This window comes from Mustela putorius, unplaced genomic scaffold (genome assembly GCF_011764305.1).
Source record: "Mustela putorius furo isolate JIRA1106 unplaced genomic scaffold, ASM1176430v1.1 tig00003869_pilon_pilon_pilon, whole genome shotgun sequence".
Classification (NCBI taxonomy): Eukaryota; Metazoa; Chordata; class Mammalia; order Carnivora; family Mustelidae; genus Mustela; species Mustela putorius.
Window position 1 is genome coordinate 23,145,283 of NW_025422021.1, and position 14,269 is coordinate 23,159,551.

The window sequence follows — 14,269 nt, forward strand, 5'->3', positions numbered from 1 at the left end:
TTTATTTTTATTTTTTTTAGATTTTATTTATTTATTTGACAGACAGAGATCACAAATAGGCAGAGAAGCAGGCAGAGAGAGGGAAAGGGAAGCAGGCTCCCTGCTGAGCAGAGAGCCCGATGCGATGCGTGGCTTGATCCCAGGACCGTGGGATCATGACCTGAGCCGAAGGCAGAGGCTTAACCCGCTGAGCCACCCAGGCACCTCGGCAGAGGTTCTTTAGATATGGGATCAGATTAAGTGTGTTAAATTCAGGCAGATATGGGTTTGAATCCCAATTTGTTCTTTTATTAACTGTACATCCCTGGGGAAATTACCTCTTTTAGGGTCAATTTCCTCATCTCTAAAATGACAATACTACAATCTCTCTCCTAGAGTAATAGAGAGGGTTAAATGCACAGTGTTTAGTCAAGGGTAGTACTCCTCCCTGACTTACTAGGAATAACAATTCTGAAGGGATCACACCTAGCAAGGAATGAGGCATGCTTTATTGAGGGTTAAATTTTGAGAAATAGTGCTACAATCCACTGTGGCCGGAGGCTTTCTCTTGGCACTAGTCTGCTCAACTGCTCTCTCCAAGGGGGAAGGCTTTGGGATTCCTGCTGTTCTGCCTGAGGCTGGCTGCATGCTTGTTCTGCAGGTCTATAGTCTGGGGGAAGTGTTCAGAAGTTCTCACTTTGGCTTCAGGTCTAAGCTGTGTTCTTCAATTCAGGTTCTCCAGCAATAAAGCCTCACTTTTAATTCAAATCTTCCTTCTGTATCTATTTCTTAATTCATTCACAGAATTTGGCACCCCTCCCATGGAAAGGGTAAGATTAGAATTAAAAAGAAAATCCTGACAGTAGCTATTATTACAATATTTTTATTACTATTACTTACTCTTCTAATTTTTACTCATGTTGGCTTTAACATTATGTGTGTTTATATAGCATTTATGCAGCATATTCAATTAGTATGTATTTCTTAGGTTGTAAACCCCAGAGAACAGGAAAAGTATTATTGAATTTCTCTGGGTTCATGTTGAAAAAGGTATAATTGACCATACAAAAATGAGTTTTGGTAGTGGGAAAGTAATACCTTAGGAAAACTTTGTTCACTTTTGATCATCTACTGGTTAAAGTTGTAATTCTTGATGGTCTACAGAATGACAGGAAATACTTGTTTTGTGAATAGCTTCCTACACATTTATAAAAAGATACATGATTGCTTTCTAATCTTAAATTTCACATACTTACCTTATTATATCTGTTTCTTTAATTCTGTTTTTTGCAACAATGTCTGGAGGAATTGTTCTCCAACCAAAGTTCATGGGCCACACAAAGATGCCTCTTTGAAAGTTGTCTACTGTCATGTAACTAACACAGAAAAACAAAAACCAAAAGTGCTCCCTGAGATCATCACATATACTTAATCAACCTGATACCATGTCTTGTTCAAATGAATGGAGCAAGTGCTTACACAAATGATTTTAGATTATCACAAACTTTTTAATAACATTTCAAGCAAATTTATGAGTGCAAGTCATATTAGTGACTAACTGGCTGGATTGTTAGTTTTTAACTTAACTTTTAACAATGTTCTGACTATTTTTGAGGGGAAAAAACAATTTAGGAGCAAATGTGTTTTTCCCACAAAAAGATGAACTAATCTTAAGGAAGGTAGATATTTTCTGGGTTCAGGTACAGCTGACTAGAAAGAGGAAAGAACTGAACAATGAATATTAGGATTTATTGCTATTAAGAGTTAAGTATTTTGATGACCAAATAAACTACTGGATTGACTTTCTCTGATCCCAAGATATCTATTATGTATTTTCATTTATTTAAATGGATGAACTGTGCATGGAATGGTCATATGTCATTCCACATGTCATATGGAATATGACCAGTACTTTCTGCTATTGTTAGTTAAATATAACTTAGAAGTATCTTGTAGAATATGACAGTATTACCTCATATCTTTATCATTGATGACTTCAATTACTGGACAGGCTACTTTCTTTCTACTTAAATAAACTCTTTCCAGAAGAGGTTCCAACCAACCAACATTACATTCCACGTGAGAATCTAAGAATGTCAACACATCACCTAGAGAGCCAGGAACAAAACAAAACAAAACAAAACAAAACAAAAAAACAAACAACATTTGAAAATGCAGATTTACTGAGTGTGTGTACTTCATGTCCAAAGGTCTTGGGGATTGCTCCAGAAAGGTGATTATAAGGGAAATAGTCTTCTAGACTTCTATGGTCCCTAGAATTTCATTCTATAGTGAAATAAAATGAATTTTGTTTCTAGAAGTCCTTAGGGCAAGCATCATTTTTGCTTGTGAAAACTTGATAAGCCACTTAGAATGGATAGCCAAGACTTTGAAGGGAATCGTTAGTAGTAAAGGTGGCTGCTTTGTCTTTTCTAAGGAGGGTGGGTCCCATTAACCTGGAATGGGGGCCTGTGGACCAGGCAGAGTTTGGTATTCCAAGGTGGGCTTTAGGAATGACAAAAAGGAGAAATCATTCTACATAACAGGGGTGAAAACAAAAGAGGAAGAATCAGCAAAGCTAGAAGGTAGTGTAAAAAGGGTTACAGGGATAAGGAGGGAGAATAGTGAATAGTTTAATGGGGACAGAGTTTTAGTTTTGCAAGAGGAAAAGTGCTCTGGAGATTGGTTGCACCACTGTGTGAATATACTTCAGAGTACTGGACTGCACTGAAGAAATAACTAAGATTTTATGTTTATTTTACCACAATAAAAAATCCAAAGCTTGCAGGAGAGAGAGAGAGAGAGAAAAGAAAAAGAAGGGCGCCTGGGTGGCTCAGTGGGTTAAGCCGCTGCCTTCGGCTCAGGTCATGATCTCAGGGTCCTGGGATCAAGTTCCGCATCGGGCTCCCTGCTCAGCGGGGAGCCTGCTTCTCTCTCTCTCTCTCTCTCTCTCTCTGCCTGCCTCTCTGCCTACTTGTGATCTCTCTCTGTCAATAAATAAATAAAATCTTAAAAAAAAAAAAGAACAAAAAACTTGGAGTCCAAAAACCAAGCATTAAAAATTCTTTTTCCTACTAGTTGTGTGAAGTAACACTTTCTCTGTAGCATCTATATTGTTCCAAATGATTTTATACAAGTGGTGTGTGTGTGTGTGTGTGTGTGTGTGAGAGAGACAGAGAGAGAGAGAGAGACAGAGAGAGAGAGAGAGAGAAGATGAATAATAACCTGAGGAATCTGGGTTATGTTATGACCAAAATCCTAGATGTGCTTCTTCAGGCCCAACTATAGCCAAATTACAAAGGCTTTTCCGGCAAGTCCTCATGTGTGGAGGCTGTCCTTTCACACCAGATGTGGTCTGCAGCCAGTACACCACAGCCTGTGAAGGGACTTGCAGTCAAGAGGACATGTTCTCAGCATAGCTTCATTCCTAGCTCAGGTTCCTCCATTGGAGACCTCCTTTAGGCCAAGATCTCTGTCTTACTGCATGGGAGCTCAGGAGGTCTCCAAGACATTTTCCTCACCTGCCTCAACATTCAGTACTTTCCCACTCCAAGTCCTCTCCTTTTCCCACTATAGGCCCAGGCTGTAATGCATATAGGAGGAGCCTTTTGTTCTGGGCTCCTTAGGCCGTGAGATGATTCTCACATCTGCCCAATCTACCAGCCCATTTCTATATAGGGAAACATGGAACATTCAGGGAGTCAGAACTTTCTTCTGTTTCAATTCTTATACTTCCTAGTTATATTAGTGGAGGAAATACAGATTTGAGTGTCACTTTCCTTTTGGCTTTATTGTTTGAATTGAGCACTCTGCCCCCTGGCTGCTCCCCTCAGCTCTTGACAAACCTGTAACAACATCAGTTATCTTCTATTAAGTGCTTACTCTATGCCAGACACGGTCCTAAACATTCTTCATGGTTGTCTTGTTTAATCCACACAACAAACCTGATGTATCAATCTAATTTGTCTTTCCCTTAAGAAATGAGATGTAGGTCTGAGTTTTATTCCCATTTAATAGAAACAAAGAACTTAAGCACTTTTTTCAAGTTTGCTCAGCCAAGTGGCAGCTTGATATCAGAAAACACATAGTTTATTCCATTGCCTGTGTTCCTAAAAAAAGAAAGAAAAAAAAAATGGCCATAAAGAGGCAGGGCTATGAGAATGAGAAAGCTTAAAGTTAGCCACTAAAAACGATAAACTACCTCTTAATTAGTGGTTCCATATCTTATTAACTGATCAACAATGGTATTTTCGCATGAGGGTAAAGAAACTGACCTTAGCCAAGGTCTTGCTGAGGAATGTCCTTGAGAAGTCTCCAGGCATAACCAGGCTGTGCTAGACTGAAGTCCCTCTTCTCTTACCCCCAACTCTTGGAGACAGTGGTTACAACCCCTATCATGCTGGTGGAGTCCTATTTTCAGTGATTATAGGTTAGTTGATTATGGTTCATAATCAACTAAGGGTGTTATTTTGCACAGCCTGCTCCCTGTGTGGGAAAGTTCATAGGGGTTATCTAGGTATGTAGGGTATGCAAGCATGGCCTGCTTAAGGTCCCACTTGGCTATGAATACCATATGCAGAAGATAACCTCCTTTTTCTCACTACTTCAGTGACTGTTGGTCCATTCAAACTAAAGAGCAGTGTCTACCAGACTACCAGTCCCTGTCCCCAGAATAAGCTGGCAGGGTGAAAGATGCCTGGATCAACTTTCTAAATCTCTGGTGGCAGCAGGATGGGTACCCAAACCTACATTCACTTCCCACCTGGCCCAGATTCCCATACAGATTTTCATTCACTTGTTGCCAGAACCCAAAGGAAGCAGCTTCTGCCCAAAACATAGACTGGAATTTTATACTGTTTTATTTTGGGTGAGAAAAGAATCCTCCCATGCATGAATGTCATTGCTCCACTTTCAGACACTTTCACTTAAAATAAGATCTCCGGAACTAGACCAGGGAGCTGTCTATGTAGCTGACTCTGGCTAGGACTTCTACTTGTAGTGGGTATGATCTGTGGACATTTCATACACTCTTCCTAACCCCAAGTGTCATGGTGAAATGAACATAGGATCGAAGCCACAGAGCTCTGCTTTCCTTAGCCACACTGGTTAATTACTTACCCTTTCTGAGATTTACCTTATGGGGATAGTTCTAAGATCTATCTGAAACCTAAATTTCTTATAAATAGCTAGTGATATTACTGTTTTTTCAATGAGTGTTTAAGCTAGAGCCCAAAGAATTTTATATATATTTTTTAAAGATTTTATTTATTTATTTGAGAGAGAGACAGTGAGAGAGAACATGAGTGAGGAGAAGGTCAGAGAGAGAAGCTGACTCCCCGTGGAGAGGAGAGCCCGATGCGGGACTTGATCTGGGGACTCCGGGATCATGACCTGAACCGAAGGCAGTTGTCCAACGAACTGAGCCACCCAGGTGTCCCAAGAATTTTATCTTGATGACCACATGACAGGTTTTTCTGTTTCCTAAGTAGATAACAGTGATGCTGGATTGTTTGCAGATGGGTTTGATTGTAACTTATTTATTTATTTACTTTTTGACCAACCTAGAGATGCACAATGTACCAGAAAGCTTTGGTTCCTTGTTGAGTACAGGCCCCCCATTTCTATTGAGCCAACCAGCTTGGGATATTGTTGCCAGCACCAATTAGTGTTGGCATGTTGTGTTTAGGGTTCCTTGAGGGATGTGGGCCTGGCTGGTTGTTTAATTTTACATAATAATTTATAAGTGATGCTAAGGAAACCATCTGTTTTACTTGCAACAGAAACAAGTTGTAGAAATTTACAGAAAGACTATCGCTTTTCAGGAGACCTCAGGGCTGTCCAGGAGTTAGATGTCATTTTAGTTCACATACTTAAAGTTAGCCAACTGATTCTTTGGAATGCTCATGGCAATGTCATGTATTTTGCCAAATGCCCTTGTTATAAAGGAAATGAGAATCTGATCTCTACTCTGACTCTCCAGAGTGTACTGTTGAACCTGCCCATGTAGACTCAGAAGCAATAACTTGCTCTTTTGTTCAATACTCACATGAGATCTGAATGTTCGGCTTGTTCACCCTGTACCTCAATTACTGCATCTCTTTTTACTCCTGTTGGCTTCCTGCAGGACACTTCCCCTAGAGACCCACTGACCCTGGACCGCCGTTCAGATTTTTAAGTCCTACTTGAAGTCTCTATCTCCTCCATCTCAGGAAATGACTGATTGGACCCGATCTTTTTGCCTGAATCATAACCAGATGAAGAACCTGTCATACACTGGAAACTAAACATGTAGTGAACATTGCTAGTGTTCAGAGAGTCACTGTTTTGTGACTTATTATTTCATATTACATACTTTTGGAGAGTCTAATAAAACCCTGGGACCAAAATGGGGCCATCTGGATAGTTTCTGTAGGTCCTTGGATCTTTGTTCTCATCCTTGCCTGTGGCTTCCCCTCCCTTTTCTCTGAATCCTAAAGGAAAAATCCTTTAGGAAACAAAAGCTGTCAGGGCCTGTCAGATTTTGAATTCAGATTCTTGTCTCTCATCTCTGTTTGGTCGAGGCGGTCTAGAGAAAATTTCTGCCCTGGTATCTTTGCTGATCTCTGATTACAGAGACTTTTTAGGCCCACAATGTCTCCTGCCTGTGCTTTACTTGTGATGGCTGCGGAATGCCCAGGGAGAGTCTGGGAGAGTGAAAAGGCTGGCCAGCCCCACTTAGGGCCAGTCCCTGAATGGTCCTTGAATTATTTCCTCAGCCAAAACTGGTATGGGCTTCTGAATCCCTTTGAATTGCCCACAGGAGTCAGGTACACTTTAGGCCTTTTGGATGTATCCTTCAACAAAGTTGTTACTGATCCCAACAGAACACACGTTTCAACTCCTTTCCAAATTCAGGGATTGGTGTCCCTCCAATGCTACTCAAACTGTGGGCCACAGACCCTGCCATCAGACACAGGAACAGAAATTGAAAATGATTGCTTTAAAATTCCAGCAGGTTGCTGGAATTTGTTAATTTATTCTCTGTTTTATATATGTGTATGTGTATAACTTATATGTCATTATTTATGCTGTGTATTTATTTTATGTCATTTTTTATGTTATGTATTTTATCTATATACACATGTATATGTTATACATAATAAATTATGCATATATCTATATACATATTGTATAGATGTATGCACATATAATTGTGATTATAGCTTTATTTTTTCTCTCTTAGGTAGTTTATCTTTATTATAATTTACAAAGGGGTGGGTCCACAAAATTTGGAAATTAGAAAGAAAAAAAGTTCTTCTCTGATAGTTTGAGAAGCAACTCTTCACTAGACAGTGGCAAGCAATTAAGATGTACGTAGCTGGACTCTCCAAAGTAGAGTTGTGACCCATTAACAAGTCATTGCGACAATATGGTGGGCTTTGTCAGACTCTAAGAAACAAATAAAATAGCAAAGAAGGCATTAGAATCTGCTACACATGTTATTTCATGAAATGTCTACTGTAGTTATATGGGTAACATATATATATATAAGCACTGGGTTGTGATGTAAGATTTATTTCTTAACATGGGTCATGGTCCAAATAATTTGAGAATTACCCAACAAAAACTGAGCTAATGTGTTCAAGCATGTTAATGACTGACTGAGAGCCAAGTTTATATTTTTACATTTGGATTTTCTAAATTCAAAGAAATTATTTGCTGGCTGTATAAACACAAGTACTTGAGCAGGCCGATTTAGGCAGCTGCTTTGAGCGAGTTCATGCAGCCCATCTGAAGAGGACTCCCATGTTGTCTAACAGTTTGGACTCTTCTGGAGATCATCGCCAGCATGCTCTGTGCTCCAGGCAGGCACAGAGAAGGTTTTTAAAAGCAGTACATTTTTGGTTCTGCGCTTGTCAGCTTTCTCTACATGGATGTCTCATTTTCATCTCAAATTTACATGGACAAAATCAGAACTCAACTGCAATCCCAAATCTGTTCCTCTGGTTATTGCCCTACAGCCCACCAAGTTGCTCAGATACCAATTCTAGGGTTTTGTTTTGGTTTTTGGTTTTTTTGGAGGGACTCCTTTCATTATTGCTCTCTTCATATCTTATCTGATGACAAGTCCTGTGGTCTCCATGTCCACAATATAGTCTTACTCTGACCCTTTCCTTTCACTGTCCTTGTACCTCCCTTGTGCTTGGACAACTATAACAGCCTCCTTTTTTCCTCTCTAAAATTTTTAAATTTATTTGAGAGAGAGAGAGAATGAGTGATGGGAGTGCAGAGGGAGAGAGAATCTTCAAGAAGACTCTCCTCTGAGTGCAGAGCCACCTGTGGGGCTCAATCCCACCACCCACGAGATCACAACCTGAGCCGAGGCTAGAAGTGGACACTCAACTGACTTGAGTCATCCAGGCGCTGCTATGGTAACCTCTTAATTGGTCTCCCTCCTTCCTCTCTCCTCTTCCTAATACCTATTGTCTACAGGTGGTCAAAGTGAGCTTTAAATTAAGCCAAACAATTTTATCCTCCTCTTTAATGTACTTCATTGTTTTCATATGATACCAAGAATAATGCCTACACTCCTTAAACGACTCAATGCTTTACAAAAGCCCACCTTTGTCTTGCCCCACAGATGAATCTCCTGTCACTCTCTCCAGGCTCAGCACCCATCAGCCAGAATAAGCTTTCCTTAACTTTAATACAGAGAACATTTCTCCACCAGGACTTTGCACTTCTTTTTCCACTTGCCTGGGAAGGTTCTTCAACCAGATCTTAGCCCCAAACTTGCCCACTTGGCCTATTTCCTCACTATCCTATTTTTGTATCATTTGCGTGTAATTATTCCCAAAAGAAATCAAACGTGGATTTTTACTTAATGTTCCAAATACGGTTTATCATTAATAATCTTAGTTATCACCACAATGTCAATTTTGGTGTGATGTATTTGTAGTTCATTTTAGATTTCCATTACAGGCCAAAGAAATTTGTTAGCAAACCAATGGGATAAGAAAAGTTCAAAATTTGGGGCCTAGTTACAAGGAAGTATAACTAGATGAGCAGATAATTTATCATTAGTACATGCTTTTAAATGCAGGGCACCTGGGTGGTTCAGTCAGTAGCATCTGCCTTTTGGCTCAGGTAGTGATCCCACGGTCCTGGGATGGAGACCCACGTCAGGCGCCCTGTTCAGTTCATGCTCTTTCCCTCTCTCAAATAAGTAAATAAAATCTTAAAAAAAAAAAAAAAAAAAAAGAACATGCTTAAATTCAAGCTGGTGGAGATCAGTAATGCCATAGCTTAGGGCAAGAGTAGCTAGATGTCTAGAGGTAGGAAAATGTAGCAGATAAGAGTGCAAATTTGGAGCTAAGTTTTCTGGGTTCCAATCCTGCTGTAGCACTTACTAGCTGGGAGAACTTGGGCAAGTCATAACCTCTCTGTGCTTCCATATCTTCATCTGTAAAATGAGGAAAATTATTGTACCTAGCTCCTAGGGTTATTGTGAGGATGAAATCAATTACTGTACAAAGTATTTAGAATGGAACCTGGTACATAAGTTCAGCTATTATTACAGGGAATGGGTCTTTCCACAGAAGGCTGTGAAAATAAATCAATATGTTTGATTTTTTTTTTTTTTTAGAGTACTCATGGGCAGAAGAGATTTGGCTCCCCCCATTCACTCACCAACACCCACACCCTAAAAAGAAGCGAAGAGAAGAAGATTATATTGCTCTTTGGGAACACAGCCCTATTAGAAGAGCAGACATACACATAGGTCAAGGAAGAGAAAAGTAAACAATTCTAAGTCCACAAATACCAATGAGATGAGGTCAAAAAAGCATAGGCTTAAAGGGGCTCCAAGTGGTCCAATTTGGGACAATCTGAGTACAATAAATAAAGAAATAGATAAATGAAGGAAGGAAGGAAGGAAGAATAGACAGAAGAAAGGAAGTTAATAATATACACACAGAATTTTTTAAAGCATAAATTCCTGTTGATGGGAGCATAAGAGGGAAAGAAGAAGGAGAGAGAGAGGAAGGGAGGAATAAAAAGAGGAGGGAAGGACAGAGAAATGGACAGCCCCGGTGTAATAACTGATTCAAGTAATTATCATCAATGGGTGCAAAACCACTGAGTAAAATGTAAGGAAAAAAGTATTCATATGGATCAAAAGTATCACATTACAAATACTTCCTACCCCCCAAAGAAATATCTTGCTGTCAATATTTTAACCAAATGTTCAAAATTACTATCATCCACAGTGGGACAACCAGACATCATGTGTCAACGATTTGAAGCCATTAAGCAATTCGTAATTCCTACCACCTACATAGTAGAATATTACAAACTATTCATGCCAAAAACATTTATCCTGAGTGTAACATCAGGAAACAATGAGAAAATTTCAGAATGTGGCCTGGACTCTGAAAACACGTCAACTGGAAGTATTGTGTTGTCTACGCTAGAGGGAGGAGCTGGGGAAACTAAACAACTAAGTGTGGTGCATGAGACGTAATAAGATCTCAAATTTCAAAAGAGAGAAGTAGTTATACAAAACATTTTAGGAGCAATGAGGAGGTCTGAAAGAGTATAAACCAGAGGATATTTAGATAGGAAAGTGTGCTTATCTAAGAGAATGTCTGTATTTTGCAGAGATGCCTACTAAGGTACACAGCGCTGTAGTGTCATAATGTCTGTGAATTAAAAAGTTGAAGACAAAACTGTGTATTTATAGACACGTGCTTGTGTATATGTGTGATGAAGCACATGGTACAGAAAGTTCAAATTGGTGGCATGATGATGGCCATGTGGGTGTTCACTGAAGTATTATTTCAAATTTGCTATATATTTGAAAGCAAATAAACTAAAACGAAAATATAGGTAAAACAAAAAAGAATTGGCAGTTTCTTACCTGTTGCATTCTGTGCTCCTGCCAGCCTGGCTCTTATCAAGCCATGTCTCTCTTTGAGACGAAGAATCCGAACTTTTGGAAACTGAGACATGTATTTATCCAAATTACCTTTTAGGTAGTCTATATCACAGTAAGAACAGACAAGGACACATGTTAAGTAACAAGATGGGGATAATACCAGCAGTGGCTTCTCAACATCAAATTCCAGAAACCATGTTTACTGTAGTCAGTAAATTTTACTCCTTGGGGCATGATTTTATTTTCTGATGTCATTTTCTTGGGTGAATTTTTTTCTGTATTCAATACACCACGCTATCTGTTTCTCAAATTCCAAATCCTTTTTTTTAGTGTTGCCAAATGACCCATAGGAGGGCTTACCTTTTCTAAATATTTGTCAGGACAGGGGCAAATTTGCCCTGAGATAAATGAAAACTCAGGTTTCTGTACAAAATTCCTGGCTTACAAAGGCCCCTTCCAAGACCCAGACCAGAGGCTAAGCATTGTATGCAAATTGGAAAATTTGTGAAAGAAAGTTATTATAACTGCAATTGGTTAAGGGCACTGTCACTTCCCTACTATGACACCACCGGAGCCATACATCTTTTGTCTTTTGGGTGGCCAAGGAGGAATGCATCTAAAGGAATGTTGTTGGGGTTTTATGGGATATATTTACATGACTTGCAGTCACTTCTATGTGTAATTAAGCTATTGACAGATACCCCAGGAAGGAAAGGTTTCCAGAAGTACTTCTGCTGCTCACTTCCTTACTGACTTTGTGGGATTTTTTTTTTTTTTCCTTAAAGAGGACCCTCAAAACCATGTAAGCTAGATCTCTCCAAATGGTTCTTCAGGTCCCTGGATTTGTCATTCATAAAAAGACTATTATTTGCTTGGTGAATGGATACTATTTCTGTTTATGTTTTCAAGGCCCCTTCTCAAGATTTTCAACCAGTTTTTTGTTTGTTTGTTTGTTTTAAGGCATTTTAGTGCTAATGGACCTCAGGGTGATTATGGTAGGAATTCTGAGGCTGATGAAACTGGCTCATGCCATTTTGGTCATGAACAGAACTGAGTTGTTCTATTGGGGCTGTCCTCTCTTTGCTATTTTCTAAATTTTCTAACGTGCACTGCATTTTGGGAATTGGTAATGTGGTAGCTATGGGACCTCAGGTGGAAATGGACCATTTATATACACAAATTATGTGAGGACCCCAAAAGGAGATTCTTCACTTCTTCCAGACCGTTTCTGCCTTTGCACTCTATTGAAGCCTCATCTCTTTGGTTCTTTTGGCAATTTGTCTTCTCAACACTTAACACATAACTTGCTTTGCTATTGAAGAAGAAACCATCGGCCTTCCATTTCTTTGTTTTCCGTAGAGTCTAACTCTGACTTGTTATTATCACTGGGAAAGACATCCTATTAATTGTGAGGATACTAGCTTATTAGATTTCATAAAACTGTTGAGTATCTTCTCTGGTCTCTGGGATTTTAAAGTGCTCCAAGGAGCTATAGTTAGAAAATCATTTCTACATGGCAGAGAAGGCACTGCGGAAGGAAAGTCTGAGACAGCTAACTGAAGATAGAATTCACTTTCTATATCCCATAGATGCTTGGCTTTATGCCTCCAAAGCACCACATGAAACAATGATTTGATATTTTTGCCATCCACCCAAACTGCTATTGCCTCATATCGAACTTCAATTTTTCAGGAGTGGTTTTCCTACCTTTGGTGCTGAAGTCATCCACCAGCAGAATCTCCTTGATGAGATGTGGAGGAGAGCGATTAAGGACACTGTGAACAGACCTCAGGAGAGTGGACCACACTTCATCCACAAAGCACATAATGACACTGGTGGTTGGGAGGTTATCATGAACGAGCTGCTCTGCGCACCTGGGCCAGGACACAAGCAGGACTCATTTTAAAACTAATGAGATGGTTTTACAAGTCACAGAGGGCAATTGTATATAGGTATACATACACTCACACGCTCTGTTTATCTGTTCGTATATCTATCTGTTTGTCTCTCTGTTTGTCTGTATATCTGTTTATTCATTCATCCATCCAATATCTACTATATATATCAGTGATGATTTTATCATGTGTTTTTCTTGGGGAGGGTTATAAGCAAAATAGACAGCAGAGTAAGAATAGCCAGTAACAGCAGTTGCTGTGAAAGGACTAGCAATGCAAGACAAGATGTGAGAAGTCCCTGTAGCGGCAACTCGCTGTAGTGGACAGGAAGGACATAGGCTTTGCAGGTGGTTAGACACTGTTTTGGATCTCACCCCCAATATTTCCCAGGTCTTTATCCATTGATACCATGCTTAATCACTCTGTATCTCTGCTTCTACATCTTTAAAATTAGGTAAAGTTTCTTATTCAACAGAGCTTTACAGTCTAGTGAGAACACACATGAAATGTCTAGCACAGTTCCTGGCATAGGAATTCACCAAATGGTAGCTAGTGCTATCTTACTTAGACCATATACCACAAGAGAACACTCTGACTTATTTAATGTTACCAAGTAGTTTCTGATTGCCCTTCCAAAGGGCCTCCTGCCAAGTGCCAAAGGAAATATTTTTTCTCCCACCTTGCATGTGAGTGTATTTATGGATGTATATGGAGATATATAATTAAACTCTTCATCTTCTCTATCTATTTAGGGGTTACTTGCTGAGACTCTCTGTGCTACAGAGTAACCACAGTTGAAATAAGTCCTGGGATAGAGAGGAGGATAAGGCTACAGTGGGAGTTGGTATTCAGGTGGGTTGTAATTGGTCTTGTTTTTTTTTTTCCCCACACCCTGCAATGTGTACTGCCTCACTGCTGGCATTCTTCCATCCCCTGCCTGTTACTCTTCATAGGAGGGTGCCGAGTGGAACCTCACAAAGAGTATTTGCCATCCTCTAACACAACTACTGTTATAATGTCATAATTAAATTATAATGACCATAAATAAATATTATAGGCATGCTGTATTATTTCAATTTAAACCAACAACATCTCTTCCCTTTTTTATGGATGAATAATTAAAATCATGGCAAGGCAATTCATGATTATACTGTTAGTAAATGGCAGAGTTGGGACTCAAACTCTGTCCAGTTTGGCTCCAGAAATAGCCATTCAGGAAGCCTTAAGTTCTCAAGAATAAAAGAAGCTGGCAGCAGATGTAGCATTTTGTGGGAGCAGGCACTTCTGCCAGACGACATAGCTACACTTTGCTTAGTCCCTAAAAAAGAAATAGATAAGAGCAAAAACCATAGTAAAACCATATTTCCATGCACTCACCATTTATCAATAGTACTTAATAAAGTATTATCATGTAGATAACTATAACAACGGTCTGAGATCCATATTTTTACCCTCTTCTCTAAATAGAGCAAACTGAAGC

General features: G+C 39.4%; 1 protein-coding gene across 1 annotated transcript in view; it reads right to left on the minus strand.

Moving 5' to 3' along the window:
- Positions 1 to 14,269, minus strand: part of GALNT5 (polypeptide N-acetylgalactosaminyltransferase 5) — a 43,691-nt gene that overhangs the window by 15,176 nt on the left and 14,246 nt on the right. The window contains exons 2-5 of the mRNA XM_004743890.3: positions 12,602 to 12,768; positions 10,877 to 10,996; positions 1,952 to 2,087; positions 1,236 to 1,355 (exon numbers count right to left, since the gene is read on the minus strand). Of these exons, the coding sequence (XP_004743947.1) occupies positions 1,236 to 1,355; positions 1,952 to 2,087; positions 10,877 to 10,996; positions 12,602 to 12,768 (543 nt within the window). The remainder of the gene's footprint in view (positions 1 to 1,235; positions 1,356 to 1,951; positions 2,088 to 10,876; positions 10,997 to 12,601; positions 12,769 to 14,269) is intronic.